General features: G+C 36.2%; 1 protein-coding gene across 6 annotated transcripts in view; it reads right to left on the reverse strand.

Annotated features, from left to right (window-relative positions):
- ATF7IP (activating transcription factor 7 interacting protein) overlaps positions 1-18,895 on the reverse strand; it is a 120,338-nt gene that overhangs the window by 17,315 nt on the left and 84,128 nt on the right. For all 6 annotated transcript variants that reach the window (XM_055280535.2, XM_055280536.2, XM_063639631.1 and 3 more), the window contains exons 11-13: positions 9,650-9,728; positions 7,178-7,333; positions 4,487-4,669 (exon numbers count right to left, since the gene is read on the reverse strand). In XM_055280535.2, coding sequence (XP_055136510.1) covers positions 4,487-4,669; positions 7,178-7,333; positions 9,650-9,728 — 418 coding nt within the window. The remainder of the gene's footprint in view (positions 1-4,486; positions 4,670-7,177; positions 7,334-9,649; positions 9,729-18,895) is intronic.

The raw sequence follows: 18,895 nt of genomic DNA on the forward strand, positions 1-18,895 counted from the left end.
TTTGCTCCTGCAAGATACCACACTGGTCTGTTACACTGATGACACTATTCTGATTGGATCAAGTGAACAAGAAGTAGCAAAAACACTGGACTTATTGATGAGACATTTGTGTGCCAGAGGATAGGAAATAAATCCAACTAAATTCAGGGACCTTCTACCTCAGTAAAATTTCTAGGGTCCAGTGGTGTGGGGCCTTCTAAGGTGAAAGACTAGTTGCTGCATTTGGCCCTTCCTACAACCAAGAAAGAGGCACAACATCTAGTGGGCCAATTTAGATTTTGGAGACAACACATTCCTCATTTGGGTGTGTTACTCCAGCCCATTTGTCAAGTGACCTGAAAGGCTGCCAGTTTTGAGTGCAGTCCAGAACAGGAGAAGGCTCTGCAACAGGTCCATGCTACTGGGCAAGCTGCTCTGCCACTTGGACCATATGACCCAGCAGATTCAATGGTGCTTGAGGTGTGAGGGGCAGAAAGGGATGCTGTCAGAGCCTTTGGCAGGACACCATACGTGAATCACAGTGGAGGCCTCCAGGATTTTGGAGCAAGGCCCTGCCATCTTTTGTAGGTAACTACTCTCCTTTTGAGAGACAGCTCTTGGCCTGTTAATTGGGCTTTAGTGGAAACTGAACATTTGACTATGGGTCATCAAGTCACCATGTGACTTGAGATGACTATCATGAACTGGATGCTTTCTGACCCATTTAGCCATAAAGTGGGTCATGCACAGCAGCATTCCATCATCAAATGGAAGTGGTATATACATGATTGGGCTCAAGCAGGTGCCGAAGGCACAAGTAATTTACATGATGAAGTAGCTCAAATGCCCATATCTCCACTCCTGTCACCCTGCGTTCTCTTCCCCAGCCTGTACTGATGGCCTCACAGAGGGTCCCTTTGATCACTTGACAGCGAACAGATGACTAGGGCCTGGTTCACAGATGGTTCTGCACCATATGCAGGCACCACTGTAAAGTGCACAGCTGCAGCACTACAGCCCCTTTCTAGGACATCCCTGAAGGACACCGGTGAAGGGAAATCTTCCCAGTTGGCAGAACTTCAAGCAGCACATCTAGTTGTGCACTTTGCTTGGAAGGATACATGGCCAGATGCAAGATTATATATATTTATGGGTTGTAACCAATGGTTTTGCTCGATGGTCAGGGACTAGGAAGAATTATGATTGGAAAATAGGTGACAAGGAAATTTGGGGAAGAGATACGTGCGTGGACTCTGAGTGGTCAAAAATTGTGAAGATATTTGTATCCCTTGTGAGTGCTCACCAACAGGTGACCTCAGCAGAGGAGGATATTAATAATCCATTTGATAGGATGACCCATTCTGTGGACACCACTCAGCCTCTTTCCCCAGTCACCCCTGTCATCGCCCAAAGGGCTCATGAACAAAGTAGCCATGGTGGCAGTAATGGAGGTGATGCCTGGGCTCAGCAACATGGACTTCCACTTACCAAGGCTGACCTGACTATGGCCATTGCTGAGTGCCCAATTTGCAAGCAGCAGAGACCAACACTGAGCCCTCGATCCAGCATGCCATTCCTCGAGGTGATCAGCTAGCTACTGGGTGGCAGGTTAATTATACTGGACCTCTTCCATTATGGAAAAGAAAGAGGTTTGTCCTCCCTGGAATAGACACTTACTCCGGATATGGGTTTGCCTATGCTGCACACAATGCTTCTGTCAAGACTATTATCCGTGGACTCACAAAATGCCTTATACACCGTCATGACATTCCACACAGCACTGCCTCTGACCAAAGCACTCATTTTATGGCTAAAGGAGTACGGCAGTGGGCTCGTTCTCATGGAATCCGCTGGTCTTACCATGTTCCCCTTTGTCCTGAAGCATTCAAAAGGAATGGCCTTTTGAAGTCACAATTACAACCCCAACCAGGTGACAATATTTTGCAGGGCTGGGGCAAAGTTTTCCAGAAGGCCTTGTATGCTCTGAATCAGCGTCCAATATATATGGTGCTGTTTCTCCCATAGCCAGGATTCACAGGTCCAGGCATTAGGGGGTGGAAGTGGAAGTGGCACCACTCACCTTCACCCCTAGGGATCCACTAGCAAAATTTTTGCTTCCTGTTCTTGCGACATTACGTTCTGCTGGCCTAGAGGTCTTAGTTCCAGAGGGAGGAACGCTCCCACCAGGAGACACAATGATTCCATTAAACTGGAACTTAAGATTGCCACCTGGACACTTTGGGCTCCTCTTACCTTTAACTCAACAGGCTAACGAGGGAGTTACTGTTGGTTGTGGTGACTGTCCCGGATTACCAAGAAGAAGTTAGTCTACTGCTCCACAACAGAGGTAAGGAAGAGTATGCATGGAATACAGGAGATCCATTAGGGTGTCTGTTAGTATTACCATGTCCTGTGATTAAGGTCAATAGGAAACTATAATAGCTCAATCTCAGCAGCACTAAAAATACTCAGGAATGAAGGTTTGGGTCATTCTACCAGGAATAAACCACGACCAGCTGAGGTGCTTGCTGAAGGCAAAGAGTACAGAATGGGTAGTAGAAGAAGGTAGTCATCAATACCAGCCATGACCATGTGACCAGTTGCCAACTCAGGGACTATAATTGTCATGAGTATTTCCTCCTTCTTTTGCTAAAAACATGTTTGTGCATGTATACACTTGTACAAAAAAATATCTTTATTTCCTTTTCCTTCATCATGTAACATAAGATTTATTGACTTCCTATCAACATTTAAGTATTGTTAACTTTATGTAACAGTATTTGGCTTGGGGATTGGTGCGTTTCCGGTTGTACAAAGGACAGTTGTATTATGTTAGGTTTAATTATGGCCTTATTACTCTCTATTTGAAGAATATGTACGATCTGAGGAGATGTGTATGGGTTCAAGTTGACAAGGGGTGGACTTGTGATGGTTAACACTGAATGTCAACTCGATTGAAGGATACAAAATAGTGATCCTGGGTGTGTCTGTTAGGGTGTTGCCAAAAGAGATTAACATTTGAGTCAGTGGGCTGGGGAAGGCAGATCCACCTTTAATCTGGTGTGCACAATCTAATCAGCTGTCAATGAATACAAAGCAGGCAGAAAATGGGCTGGAGAAGGCAGATCTACCTTTAATCTGGTGGGCACAATCTAATCAGCTGTCAATGAATACAAAGCAGGCAGAAAAACATGAAATGGAGAGGGCTAGCCTTCCAGCCTATATCTTTCTCCTGTGCTGGATGCTTCCTGCCCTTCAACATTGGACTCCAAATTCTTCAGTTTGGGGATTCAGTCTGACTTTCCTTGCTCAGCTTGCAGACAGCCTATTGAGGAACCTTGTGATCGTGTAAGTTAATACTTAGTAAACTACCCTTTATATATCTATTTATCCTGTTAGTTCTGTCCTCTAGAGAACCCTAGTATGTTTAAATGATATCAATTTTGGTGGCAAAATTATAAAGAAAAGCAGAATGACTAATAGAAAAGTAGGAACAGTGGTTACCTTTGATGGAAAGGAAAAGGGATGTATGTAGTCAAGACAGGAATACAAGACCACTTACAGGATACTGAAAAATTTCTACTTCTTAACCTGATGAAGAGTTCATATGTAGTTCATTTTATTATTTTTCTTTACTTTAAAGTTTAAATATACCTTTTATATAAGCTTGTGTTTATATGATATATTCTACTACTGCTTATATACATGTGGTTAATATATAATTTTAAAATGTCACATACATATGTTACCTATATAGGTTACATATGTATGTAACTAATATATGATATATACAGGAAACTACAAGCTTTCTTTAACATTTTCCCTTCTTTTCTCAGCCACTTTCCATATCTTTAAGACTCTCATTGAAGGCTATCCTTTACCATGATTTCCATCATCTGGGCTAAATCACAATTGACCATTCCCACTCTAATTAGGTAAGGTGTTTCTTAATAGAGTAGAGAATACACCAATATCAGATTGTGTACTATACTAATACAGGCCATAAATAAAGTTAAATTAAAGACAACACTCAGAGCACACATCAACTAGTATACATGAACAATTTTCTCTGTTTAACTCTCCTAAGGGAAGAAAAATAATAATAGATTAGTTTTGGTTATACTGCTATTTCTTTTTTGAAAACTATTTTTAATTGACAAAAATTATATATATTTATGGTATACAACATGTTTGAAATATGCATACATTGCAGAATGGCTATATCTAGCTAACTCACATATGCATGGTCTCACATACTTACCTTTTTTGTGTGTGGTGACAATACTTAAAATCTGCTCTATCAGCTATTTTCGAGAATATACTACATTGATTTTAACTATATTATAGTTTCTATGTTGTAGTACAGATCTCTTGAGCTTATAACAATACTTTTAATATGACATTATAAGAAATTTTTGCAAAACTTAACATTATTATGTGCCATTCCAACTAAATGCTGAAGAGAACTACATGTATCTTGGGGCCACATACAAGAAAAATCTCTTACTATTTTGGGGATTGACCTGCCGAACAGCAGGAGCCTGCATAACAGTTCCTCGCAAGGGAGCCTGAGCTGGTGGTGCAGGAAGAGTTGTATAAACCACCTGGTGGTTTGCAGGAGCTCTTGGTACAGGGAGTCTTGTGGTCACCTGAGTTACTGGACGATGTGTTACATTCACGGTAGTTGGAGCTAATGCAAGGCAGAAAAAGATATTAAGAATACAGTAAATTCTACGTTTAGCAAACACTATTAAATGGCAGTTATCTTTGCATAAAATCTATAACTGATAAAGACAAATAGAAATAACGGTCTCCTTTTATGATCTTCTAAGATAAAAATGATAGGGCCAATAAATATTAATATTAAAATCCAAGCTTCAGAGGAAAAGAACACCTCCACCACATCCAATTCCCTTCCCACTCTGGTTTGACCAGACAATAAGCAATGTGAAGATTTTTTAAAAAGGTGCAGAATTAAGAGTATGATGCCACAGGTGTGACTTAAAAGAGAAAAACCTCCTAATTTCAATTGTTCTTAGCAAAGTAGAATCATAAGCCCTCTAGGCCTTCTTCCAAGGGGGTGTAAATCCAAAAGAGTATTTTTGTATTCCCAAAGATCAAGAAACTGACTGGCTATTGTTAATTCACATTTATTTTTCAAGTGAGCCAAACTATCTCTTTGACCATTATAATTCACATTTTGTTTAGCTGAACCAATCTATCTTTTTTTAAAACAGTAAATAAAATCCATTAAACAACAGACTTCTCCCTTCTCTATTCTGGTATTCCTCCTATTGTATGTTCCAGAAAGCATTAATACTTTGAGTAATGTTAATAAATATTTATCAAAAATTGAGTCATAAACATTCACTGACAGCACGTATCTATAATAATGATTTTTAGTGACGCTTTCTTGTTAACAACTCTCTGAATTAAAATCATATTTTACAAATGACCACGTAGTAACTATATAATAAAAAATAACAAATCAATCTACTTTCTTATGGAAAAAATGGGTCCTATAAAAAAATAAATTTGGAGGAAAATACTGGCTATAACAAAGATAAAACGGTTTCTTTACTAAAGACTCTTCAGTCTTTACAGATCCTAACTTTCAATGTGAGTCTTCAGAAATGGGAAGAAAGAAGAAAGTATTAACAAGAAAGAACACTTATTTCTTCATCTCTTCACTCCCCATTCCATAATCTACACTGCCCATGGGTTTGAATAATGACATTTCCTTCCAAAATATCTAATTTTGATGACTGTTGTTATAACTTTGTGTAAATGTAAAGAAAGACAGATAACACAGCTCCCAAGGTTGAACTTACTTATAACTGCCTATTTAGATAGAACAATGGTATTGAAATATGAGAACAAATAAAAAATCTACACACCAGAAATAAAGTCACATAAGCACATTCTTTTGCCTGGAAATGCCAACAAGGTAAAATTTATTTTAACTGATAGAAAAGTCTGAATAAGCATCTAGGATTCTGAAATTCAACAAATCTAAACAATTCCTACCAAAACAACCACACATTTGCTGCATCAACAATAATTTCATAACTCAAAGGTTAATTAACAAATAGTTTGCTAAATCACTATGAAAAATATCCTGATTCCCCCAAGATATCTGGTGTTTTAAGTATAAATTTCACTAGATAAAACTCCACTTTAATTCAATGTTTTCCTTAATGAGAAGAGTACTTATATAAGTACTTCAAGCAATGGACTGTTATACAGAAGACAAACCATGTTGATTGGTTTCTGAACAGTTTAGGAGATACAGGCTAAATCTTGAAAATTTTGAATTTACAGCTTCTTGAAAGGTAGCAAGCATATGATTCCTAGTGGTAGTGTCAGACTAGTTAAAGCTATTTCAAGATAAGACACATTTAAAAATTCTTGTTTGATCGGTCAGTTATAACTTCTTGGTTACACTCAGAACAAGTCATATCCATCCCTTCCAGAGAAACTACAGTCATTTCTGCCATTTACAGAACATCTGCTGTGGCAGATGACAAATCTGCTAATTTTTAAATTTTTTGTAGAGACGGGGTTTCACTGTGTTGCCCAGGCTGGTCTCAAGAATATAACTCAGAATAATATTATTTTCCACATGCATTAGTAATCACCAGAGTTTTATAGATATTAGGTGAACACTATTTTGTGCAGCCAAGTAACTTTGAGAAACACTTTATATCTTAAATCATTCTTGGAGATTTACATTATAAATTAGCATAGTAAAGGCTCAGAGAAGTCTGCATTAAGAAAAAAAATCAATTTATCTTTAAACTTAGCATTTCCCAAGCATATTTAACCATGGAACTTTGTATTCATGAAACACCTGTTAACACTGCGGAATAACTAGGAATATGGTTTACAGTTTCTAAATATTATAACTCAGAATATTATTATTTTTGATGTGAATGCTTTTTAAAATTACTTCTATTTTTATGTATATAATGTTAAGTAAATAAATATATACTTTTTCTTTAGTATCATTCTTTACCAGTGCTGCTGCTTAAGACAGTCAGCAAAACTAAGTTATACTGCCTTCAAAAGGACATACACTGTAGTCCTCAAAATAACAATAAGAATATTAATTTTCTGTCTTATCTTTCCACTTAACTCCATAGTCATAGTTCTCTACAGGCAAAACCAAAGCTTCTACTCAATGATTCAACAAATTTACCTGTAGGTAGTAAGTGTATGGTGGTCTGAGATGGTCCACTTGTTGGCACCCCAGATGGCTGAAGAGGCGGTGCTGGTTGTATGGGTTGCAATGGTCGTGACACAGGCTGAGATGAACTCATGGTTGATACAGGAGTGTGATTTAGCTTTTTGGGGTCTGTTAGTTAAAAGTGAAATATTATGACTGACAAGAAAAAAATTAGGAAATACAAGTCTTTCCTCTATGGACAAATTTTACTTTTGCTTGCCACTTGGGTGTCACATTTACCTCTAAGAGAACAATTTATTTCCATTTTACTTATGTGTATTTTTGCTGATTTGAAAACTGAGTTAAGAGCATATGTAATCTGCTGGTGGTTCTATCACAGATTCAAATTCATGTTTACAGAAATTCAGAAATAATCTTACTTGTAAATTCAGTACAATATATCAACTAGAATAATTCATTACTTGCATAAATATATAATCTACCTACCTATAGGAAGAACACTCTTCTAGACAAATATCTATAAACTGATGAGTTTTCCCCTGTGATCTTGAATTTCAATTACTACAATTATTTAGGTTCTTTGATAACAGATAGTTGCTCATCATCACTATATAGTCTTCAAAATAGTCAAAGAATGACTAATCTCAAAAAAGGTCTTCAATAGCCTATGAAATAAATATTTGCATCTCAGAAAAAAACTCTTAAAAACAGGAAACCACTATGAAGATTGTGACCCAAAAGTCCTTCTATCCAAAATAATCCCCATCAATTTCTGTCCTATAGAATTCCACACTAAATGTAAATAAAACCCGAGGCTTTAACAATGGATACTTTGATGCCATTGGAAAACAGTGTACTTTAGGAATGTGAGAATTTGAGACAGACCCAAAGGTGGGGCAACAGAAAGATCCCATGAGGCATGGATGCTAGGGAAATGGTGAGAGCACTGAAAACAAACTTTTAGGACTCTACTTTTTAATCCAGAATTAAGCCTACCTGTGTCCTCTCAAAAACCTGTATTTATTTTTTTCTTTAGGGATCCATTGTAATAGTCATGGCTGTCTATTAAAAATTAGTGAAAGCAATAGAATAATTTGAAAGAATAATCATACTGGCTTGAGTTCAACCCGGATGAAGGATGGCATACATTTCTCAATTCAGTTTTAAATAACAAAACCAACTTTACTGTCATATAATCAGTTGTATAGCTATTTAACTTTTGTTTTCCTAAGCTCAACTAAACTGATTCCCCAAAATATTACTTTTAAAATATTTGGGTGTTTTAGAAAAAAGTAATGTATTTAAGATACTAAGAAGTAACTCAGCACATGATATTATATTTTCCACATGCAATAATCACCAGAGTTTTATGGATATGTAGCTGAACGTTATTTTGCGCAGCCAAGTAAGTTTGAGAAATACTTTATATCTTAAATCATTCTTAGAGATTTACATTATAAATTAGCATAGTAAAGGCTCAGAGAAGTCTGCATTAAGAAAAAAATCAATTTAACTTTAAACTCAGCATTTCCCGAGCATATTTAACCATGGAACTTTGTATTCATGAAACACCTAATAACACTGCAGAATAACTAGGAATATGGTTTACAGTTTCTAAATAACTCAGAACATTATTATTTTGGATGTGAACACTTTTAACAATTACTTCTATTTTTATTTATATAATGCTAGATAAAAGAAATTAATTCAAATGACCAAAATTAAATGTATACATATATATACAGTATCTACACTGAAACATAAAGAGAGAGAAAAAGAACATTTAATGTACAGACAGAAGAGCTGGATTTTACTCCCAAGACCCTTACTGAGTCTGAATTGTTTTCTCTAAGGCTAACAAGTTTCCTCAAGTCTAAAATGAGTATTACAGGATTTTTTGCAAGGATCAAGTGAAATAACAGACATAAAAACAGAGGTACTCCAAAAATTACAATATTCTCTTAATTGCTGTTTTCCTCTACACATTGTTCATACTCATTTAAGATTTGATTCTATTTTAATTTTTTTTTTTTTTTTTTTTGAAACAGGGCCTCATTCTGTCACCCAAGATGGAATGCAGTGGCATAAACACAGCTCACGGCAGCCTCAACCTCCCAGGCTCAAGCTATCCTCCTGCCTCAGCCTCCCATGTAGCTGGGACCACAGACACATGCCATCACACCCAGCTAATTTTTAAATTTTTTGTAGAGACGGGGTTTCACTGTGTTGCCCAGGCTGGTCTCAAACTCCTGACCTCTTGCCTCGATCCTCCTGCCTTGGCCTCCCAAAGCACTGGGATTACAGGTGTGAGACACTGCACCTGGCCAAATTTTAAAATTCTAATCTAAAAAACTTCCATTCCAAAAAGAACACAAATAAACCAAGCATAATGCCGTAAACATCTGTCTTTGTAGAATATTGTACTGTATTAAGACCAAAAAAATGGTATCAAAACGTTCCTTAGTACAATTACTGTTGAAGTACCTTGTGAAGCTCCACTCTCTTCATCATCCATTGTGAGATCAATGACACCACTTGAATCACTGCCAGTGGCTTTTCCACTCTGAAAAACAAAACTTCTACATTTTACAAAGAAAACTCTGGCAGATGTACATGTTAAAAAATGAGATGATAAGTGAGGTAAAATGAGACTAAGGAGTAACCTGGTTCAATCTGGACCCTTAAATGGCTGTACCTGAATAAACAGAGTTTGTCAGACAAATGCCCTAGGATACTCATGCGTTAAACATCTACTATATGAAATATAATTTTCAAAAGAAATTCAAGACGTTTTCTTAAAAAAATTAAGCTATCTGTTGCATACAGCAAATAAGATTAAACACAAACACTATTCATTTTGTGACATTTAAAATGTTGATCAATACTACTCTAAATTATCAATATTAATCCACCACAACACCAAAGGCAATCATTAAAGCTAGAATTGGGTTATAGAAAATAATCTACATTTTTTCGCCTTAAAAAAATGGTATGGTATACTATGAAATTATACGGTATGCTATGCTATTAACTGCACATCCAAGCTGACCAGTAACCCATCATCCAAAATCATGAGAAATATTAGGATTATAAGAAAAACCTTTAAAACCACATGATAGCAACAAAAAGGAAGGTAAGACAATATAAACCAGAAGAGCCAGGACTCTGAAGTCAGTGTGTCTTACAGTTCTAACTTATTAGCTACCTGATTCAGATGGGTAATTATCTCAATTTCCAATATCTGAATATTGAGGCTATTGTGAGGATTAATCCAAATGTGTATATAAGGTGCTTAACACCATATGATACATGGCAATTGCTTAATAACTGATAATCACAATTTACTCTGATATATTATACTGAGATCAATTCTAAATGATAAAGGTTTTCATCTGCAAAACTCAAGTTGAGAAATTAAAGAAAATAATGCCTTGACTTTAATATCCAGGCCCAATCCCAAGACAATAATGCAATTCTAATTCTTATAAATCTTTCTACAATAATGATTTCACAGAAAATGGGTTATTTACAAACACCAAAAATCTATAAAATCCCAAACTAAAAGATCCCCAAAATCGTCAACAAATGTAAAATAATCTTTCACTACAACATATTGTCATTAAGGTCCAGCTTTGAAAAGTGAAACTAACTTAGGACAAAAAATAAGTCAATACAAACTGACTCTAAGCAGAGCCAGATATTACATCCAGCAGATAAAGACTTGAAAGTAGCTATTAAAAATATGTTTAAAGCCAGGAGCAGTGGCTCACATCTGTAATCCCAGTACTTCGGGTGGCTGAGGCAGGCGGATCACAAGGTCAGGAGTTTGAGACCAGCCTGGCCAATATAGTGAAACTCCATCTCTACTAAAAATACAAAAATTAGCCAGGCATTGTGGCGGGCATCTATAGTCCCAGCTACTCAGGAGGCTGAGGCAGGAGAATCGCTTGAACCTGGGAGGCGGAGGTTGCAGTGAGCCGAGATTGCGCCACTGCACTCCAGCCTAGGTGGCAGAGCAAGACTCCATCTCAAAAAAAAAAAAAAAAAAAAAAAAAAAAAAAATCAAAGAATTAAATAAAATAATAATGAACGCACAAACAGGAAATTTCAAAAGAGAAAAAGAAACTGAAAAAAAATAATAGAAATAATAAAGCAGAAAAAATAATTACTAAAATAAAAATTAGCTTAATGTAGGTATAAAAGCAGATTGGACAGGGCAGGAAAAACTCAAATGAAATTGATGCTAGATCAACAAAAATTTTCTAGTCCACAGGACACAAAGAAAAACAGAAGAAAATACGAAAAACGCCTGAAACTTGTGCAATAACAGTTCAGCAAAACCGTAAATGAGAAGAAACAAAGATCTAAAGAAAAAATTGAATAATAACCAAAAACTTCCCAAATTTGGTGGAAAACATTAGTTTACAAATCTAAGAGGTTCAATGAACCTCAAGCAGAAGAAACACTAAGAAATCCGTAACTATACACATCATAGTCCAAATACTGAAAACCAATAATGAAAAATTTTGAAAGTAAATAGAACAAATTACATGTTATACAGGAGCAAAGAGTAACTGCTGACTATTGGTCTGAAACTATGGAAGCAAGAAGACACTGGAACAATATATTCAAAGTGACGATAATTAAAAAAAAAAAAAACCCTTTAGGAATTCTATATCCAATGACACTCTCCTTGAAAAAAGGAGACAAAAGATACAAAAGTACATTTTTTAGATATTAAAAAACCAACAGAATGCATCACTAGCAGATCTACACTGTAAAGATGAGCTTAAGGACATTCTTCAGTTTGAAAGGAAATACCAACTTGGATCATAGGAAGAAGAGGACCAGAAAAGGTAAACATAAGGATAAATATTAAAGACTATATCTCTTTTCTGTTCTTAATTTCTTTAAAACTCTATAAGGCAACAATTAAAAACAATATAGTTAGAGATCTACAACATGAAGATTAAAAACAATGTAATATATGTGCAAACAAGACCACAATATATGTGAAAACATGAACGTGATATTTAAGGAAAGCAACTTCATTAAGGAGGTAAATGTACACACACAATTGCAAGGTTCTATAATTAAGATTAGATACATACTGTAAACTCTAGAACAACCCCTAAAACACACACACACACACACACACACACACACACACACAGAGAGCACTAAAAAGCTAACAGAGGAATTAAGACCGAATGCTTTAAAAAAACTGATACAAAATAAAGCAGGAAAGAAGGTACACAGAAACCAACAAAAAAAGAAAACAGATGAAACAAACAGAAAACAAATAGCAAAACAGCAGACCTAAACACAATCCAATCAATATTTATATTAACTATAAACTCTGACCAAAATGTAGAGATTATCAGATGGGAAAACACAGCAACAAATCAAGAAATATGATATTTTTTTCTCTTGTGGATTCACTTTAAATACAAAGACATAGACTGAAAGTAAAAAGCTGAAAAAAGTAACATGTAAACAGTAAACATAAAAATGCTGCTGTAGAACCATGAGCCAATTAAACCTCTTGTCTTTGTAAGTCACTGAGTCTCAGGTATTTCATTTTAGCAATGTGAGAAGAGATTAATATAGTGTGTGTGTGCATACATTCATATACATATGGATGACTGAAGATGAACAGAGATTTGAACTAGAGGTTTAAATATGGCAGACATAAGAATATATGTAGTAACTGAATCCCAGGAGTGAATGAGATCTCCCAAGAAGAGATGCAGAGGAAAATCAAAAGTATGCGATGCATGGAAACCAAGAGAAACCAATGTTTCAAAAAGGAAGGATACTGAGTGGTGTTGAATGTTATTAAGAAGTCAAGGTGAAGAAAAATGGGAAAGATCTGGACCAGGGTGGTTTCAGGAAAGAAAGGGCAACAGAAGTTACCAGTGGGGTCAGGTGGGAAAATAGGTATGTGTATATACCTACATCCCTACACACATTCAAGGTGGGCAATAGCAACTACAAGGTCAAACAATTGACAGAATATTCACTTGGTGCTGATAAAATGATTGCTAATTAGTACAATTTTTATTTTCTATGTAACAAGGAAATGTGTGACTAATTTATAAATTGAAAATCATGCTTTTCATAACATTTTTTTCATAAAAATGCAACTTGATGGCAACTTTTGTCTCATCATTTACTATTAGCGTTTATTCAATAGATAAGGATGCTTACTTAGTATAAAACACTACTAATTAGGGGCAGGGTAATAAGTCAGATATGTAGCCAGATTTCAAGGCATTAGAGGGCAGTTAAGATGTCCTTAAAATAGCACACTATAAGGCTATACGATATATGTGGCACTAATACACACTTTGGCTTTAAAATATAAATATGGATAGATACTTTTATTCTAAAGGCTTTTAATACAATATACATGGAATATTGGTTTTAAACATCCAATTATTAGATCTGCATTCCTCCAAGAGCATCATTGCCTTTTACCAATGATCATTTCTTAAACTCTACATGCAGGTAACTTAGAAAATTAGCAAGATAATGAATATAGGGGTCCTACCTCCTTATATGGTTTGGCTATGTCTCCACCCAAATCTCATCTTGAATTGTAGTTCTGATAATTTCCATGTGTGGTGGGAGGGACCAGGTGGGAGGTAATTGAATCATGGGGGTAGTTTCCCCCATGCTATTCTCATAGTAAGTTCTCACAAGATCGGATGGTTTTATTAGGGGCTTCCCGCTTTGCCCTGCTCTCATTCTTTCCTTCCTGCCCTTATGTGAGGGAGGACATGTTTGTTTCCCCTTGTGACATGACTGTAAGTTTCCTGAGGCCTCCCAAGCCCTGTGAAACTGCAACTCAACTAAACTTTTTTCTTTAAGAGTTAAAAAAAAAAATGCGCTGTAACTAAGTTAATATCAGAGAGACATAGAGGGAAACTGTATAATGATAAAAGTATGGTAAGATTACAAATTATACATAAAAAACACCATGTAATACAGTGTCAAAACCTATGAAGCAAAACTGACAAAATTAAAGGAAGAAATCAATTCACAATCATACCACTCTTAGTAAATAGATAAAACCACCACAGCAAAAGGCAATAATCAGCAAACATACAAATAATCCAAATTACACTACTAACCACACAATATTGACATTTATAAACCATTACACCCAACAGCAGCATACTCTTTTCAAGTGTAATGGTACATTCACTAAGATATATACCATAGATGGGGCTTTATAACACATACCTAATTTGTGTAAAAGTAACAAAGTCATACAGAGGATATTTTCTAAATCCAATAGCATTAAATGAAAAATCAATAATAAAAAATTTGCAAAATCCCCAAATATTATGGAATTAAACAGATTACTAACTAAACAACCCAGGACCCAAAAGGAAATGACAAGGAACTACATGAAATAAAAATGCAACACATGAAAATTTATGAAATGCAGGCAAAGCAGTGCTCAGAGGAGTATGTGTATCATTAAATGCTTATATAGATCAAGAAGATCTACAAGAAATGACCTAATGATAAATTATGATTTTTATTGATCATAAACTGACAGATACAATTTATTATCATACATTACAAGTAATTTCCTGAATAGACTTTCTTTTTTGACAAATAAAATTGGTAATTTTTCCATAACTATTAACTACATTTATAAGACAGCCATGATAGCTAGCACTACTCCTATTAGACTCTGTGCTAAATGCTTTACATGCATTAACACATTTACTCCTCCCAATATTTCTATGTAGTAAGTACTAGCACTAGCTCTACTTTATAAGTGAAAAATCTAAGGTGTTCAATAACTTGCCAAAGCACCCACTATTAAGTGACAGGCTCTAGGCTGTCTGACTGTAGACCTTATTATTTCTATGCCACCAGGTGGAAAAGAACAAACACAGACATGTATACATATATCTTTACATTTTTTCCTGACAAAACATTGTCTGAGAAATCTAATCAGAAACACGTTTATATGTTTTTACAAACTGAAACCTTCAGTTTGAATCATTAAAAAATTATATCAAATAGTTTTTAACACTAGAAATTTTATTAAAAACTTAGCTAATCATGTGTTGTTTTCCAAAATGACCAGTCTCAATATGCAAACACTAAGAAAATTTCAAGAGAGCAAACATATTGGCTTTGTAGCTTTTTTGTAATAAAACAAGAATATACTTGAAAGGCAAACTTCAGCAAATGTGAAGAGTTAACGCAGAAGAGCTGGTTGTTCATTCCTTGCACATCTCTCCAAGGGAACTTGGAACCATAATTGAGACTTGGTTAGTTATCAGGAATGTTGCCCTTGGAAGGTCATGTTAACAATTAATTCTCTTATATACACTGTGAACAGTGAATGAAGATTGATGATGTACACTTGGGTTTCATTGTTGGGATCCTGAGTTTCCAATGCCATGGCCAGTTATATAGAAAAATGTCACTATGTGACCAGATCTCCAAAAAACCTCAGACCCTGAGACTCAGTCAGGCTCCTCTGGGAAGACTCTTGGCACATGTCTCTAAGGTTAATAAGCCAGAGAAAAAACAAATTCTGTGCGATCCCAGATAGACAACTTGGAAGTCTTTGCCTGATCTCTCTGAACTTCAACTCTGCACATTTTTTTCCCTGTTGCTCTTGCTCTACACCTTTTTTTTTTTTTAATTTATTTATTTATTTTTTATTTTTTTTTCTAAAAGTAGCATATTTTTAGTTCCTCCTTTTTTTTTTTTATTATACTTCAGGTTTTAGGGTACATGTGCACAATGTGCAGGTTTGTTACATATGTATCCATGTGCCATGTTGATTTCCTGCACCCATTAACTCGTCATTTAGCATTAGGTATATCTCCTAATGCTGTCCCTCCCCCCTCCCCCAACCCCACAACAGTCCCCGGAGTGTGATGTTCCCCTTCCTGTGTCCATGAGTTCTCACTGTTCAATTCCCACCTATGAGTGAGAACATGCAGTGTTTGGTTTTTTGTCCTTGCGATAGTTTACTGAGAATGATGTTTTCCAGTTTCATCCATGTCCCTACAAAGGACATGAACTCATCATTTTTTATGGCTGCATAGTATTCTATGGTGTATATGTGCCACATTTTCTTAATCCAGGTCAATCCTAAGCCAAAAGAACAAAGCTGGAGGCATCACGCTACCTGACTTCAAACTATACTACAAGGCTACAGTAACCAAAACAGCATGGTACTGGTACCACAACAGAGACATAGATCAATGGAACAGAACAGAGCCCTCAGAAATGATGCCGCATATCTACAACTATCTGATCTTTGACAAACCTGACAAAAACAAGAAATGGGGAAAGGATTCCCTATTTAATAAATGGTGCTGGGAAAACTGGCTAGCCATATGTAGAAAGCTGAAACTGGATCCCTTCCTTACACCTTATACAAAAATTAATTCAAGATGGATTAAAGACTTAAATGTTAGACCTAAAACCATTAAAATCCTACAAGAAAACCTAGGCAATACCATTCAGGACATAGGCGTGGGCAAGGACTTCATGTCTAAAACACCAAAAGCAATGGCAACAAAAGCCAAAATCGACAAATGAGATCTCATTAAACTAAAGAGCTTCTGCACAGCAAAAGAAACTACCATCAGAGTGAACAGGCAACCTACAGAATGGGAGAAAATTTTTGCAACCTACTCATCTGACAAAGGGCTAATATCCAGAATCTACAATGAACTCAAACAAATTTACAAGAAAAAAACAAACAACCCCATCAAAAAGTGGGCAAAGGACATGAACAGACACTTCTCAAAAGAAGACATTTATGCAGCCAAAAAACACATGAAGAAATGCTCATCATCACTGGCCGTCAGAGAAATGCAAATCAAAACCACAGTGAGATACCATCTCACACCAGTTAGAATGGCCATCATTAAAAAAGCAGGAAACAACAGGTGCTGGAGAGGATGTGGAGAAATAGGAACACTTTTACACTGTTGGTGGGACTGTAAACTAGTTCAACCATTGTGGAAGTCAGTGTGGCGATTCCTCAGGGATCTAGAACTGGAAACACCATTTGACCCAGCCATCCCATTACTGGGTATATGCCCAAAGGACTATAAATCATGCTGCTATAAAGACACATGCACACGTATGTTTATTGCGGCACTATTCACAATAGCAAAGAGTTGGAACCAACCCAAATGTCCAACAACGATAGACTGGATTAAGAAAATGTGGCTCTACACTTTTGCTGTGACAAATCATAATGGTGAGTATAACGTACTACTGGGTCTTATGAAATCCTTCTAGCAAATCAGCAAGCTTAAAGGTGATCTTGAGTCCTTCAAAACAACAATTACAGATAGCAACACTATTTTACAGCTTATGTTGATAATTTTTATAAATTTGTTTTTCACTATATAAAACATTAATAATTCATTATATAAAATGATATATAGTAATAAAATATACAATAATAAATTATATGCAATATGTTAATAAATACTTATTTGGGGATATCAGATAAATCTTTAACAACTACAGAAAGAGAATATTTTACATATTTCATCATTTGCTAATTAACTACAGCTGACAAGCATTTCGACACTAGACATCCAAGTTTCTCTTTTTTTTTTTTTTTTGAGACAGTCTCATTCTGTCACCCAGGCTGGAATGCAGTGGCATTATCTTGGCTTGGCTCACTGCAACCTCCTCCTCCCAGGTTCAAGTGATCCTCCCACCTCAGCCTCCCAAGTAGCTGGGATTACAAGCGTGCACCACCACGCCCAGCTAATTTTTGTATTTTTAGTAGAGACATGTTGGCCAGCCTGGTCTTGAACTCCTGACCTCAAGTGACCTGCCCGTCTTGGCCTCCTAAAGTGCTGGGATTACAGGCGTAAGCCACTGTACCTGGCCTGAGACATCCAGATTTCTTCTGATCTAAATAGCCTTAAAGTGTTAAGAAGTACAACTAAGTAGGCTTGGGAGAGAAAAATGAAGTTAGCCAATTGTACTTACAACGTGACAATTCAAAGAATCACAGGCTACCTGTTTCACACTAGTTTCTTTCTCCTAGAAAGGTGCACATTAGGCCAGGCACGGTGGCTCACGCTTGTAATCCCAGCACTTTGGGAGGCCGAGGCGGGCGGATCACGAGGTCAGGAGATTGAGACCACGGTGAAACCCCGTCTCCACCAAAAATACAAAAATTAGCCGGGCATGGTGGCAGGCGCCTGTAGTCCCAGCTACTCGGAGAGGCTGAGGCAGGAGAATGGCGTCAACCCGGGAGGTGGAGCTTGCAGTGAGCCGAGATTGAGCCACTGCACTCCAGCCTGGGCGACAGAGCGAGACTCCGTCTCAATAAAAAAAAAAAAAAAAAAAAAAAGAAAGGTGCACATTAGGGTAAAAAGATAACTTCTTAGTCAACAATGTAACATTAATAAAGGTATTCATCACAATGACAAAAATGATATTTGTTTCAAAAAATTCTGGCTGACAAGCATAACTTCATAACTGAAAGCACATATATACTTCCATTATGGTTTCTTATTACACAATAAAACTCCTATAATTATATTTATTATTCATATACATAATTGAACTGATTCAAAACTGAAACTTTGTTATTTTTGATAAGGCATTGCTTCAGCAGGCTAGCTGCTCAAACTGCTTGTATGTATTTTTTTATACTCAGATATTAAATTCCTCTTCCTTGAAGCCAAATAAAATATCTATTGAGAGCTT

Source organism: Symphalangus syndactylus, chromosome 5 (assembly GCF_028878055.3).
Source record: "Symphalangus syndactylus isolate Jambi chromosome 5, NHGRI_mSymSyn1-v2.1_pri, whole genome shotgun sequence".
Lineage (NCBI taxonomy): Eukaryota > Metazoa > Chordata > Mammalia > Primates > Hylobatidae > Symphalangus > Symphalangus syndactylus.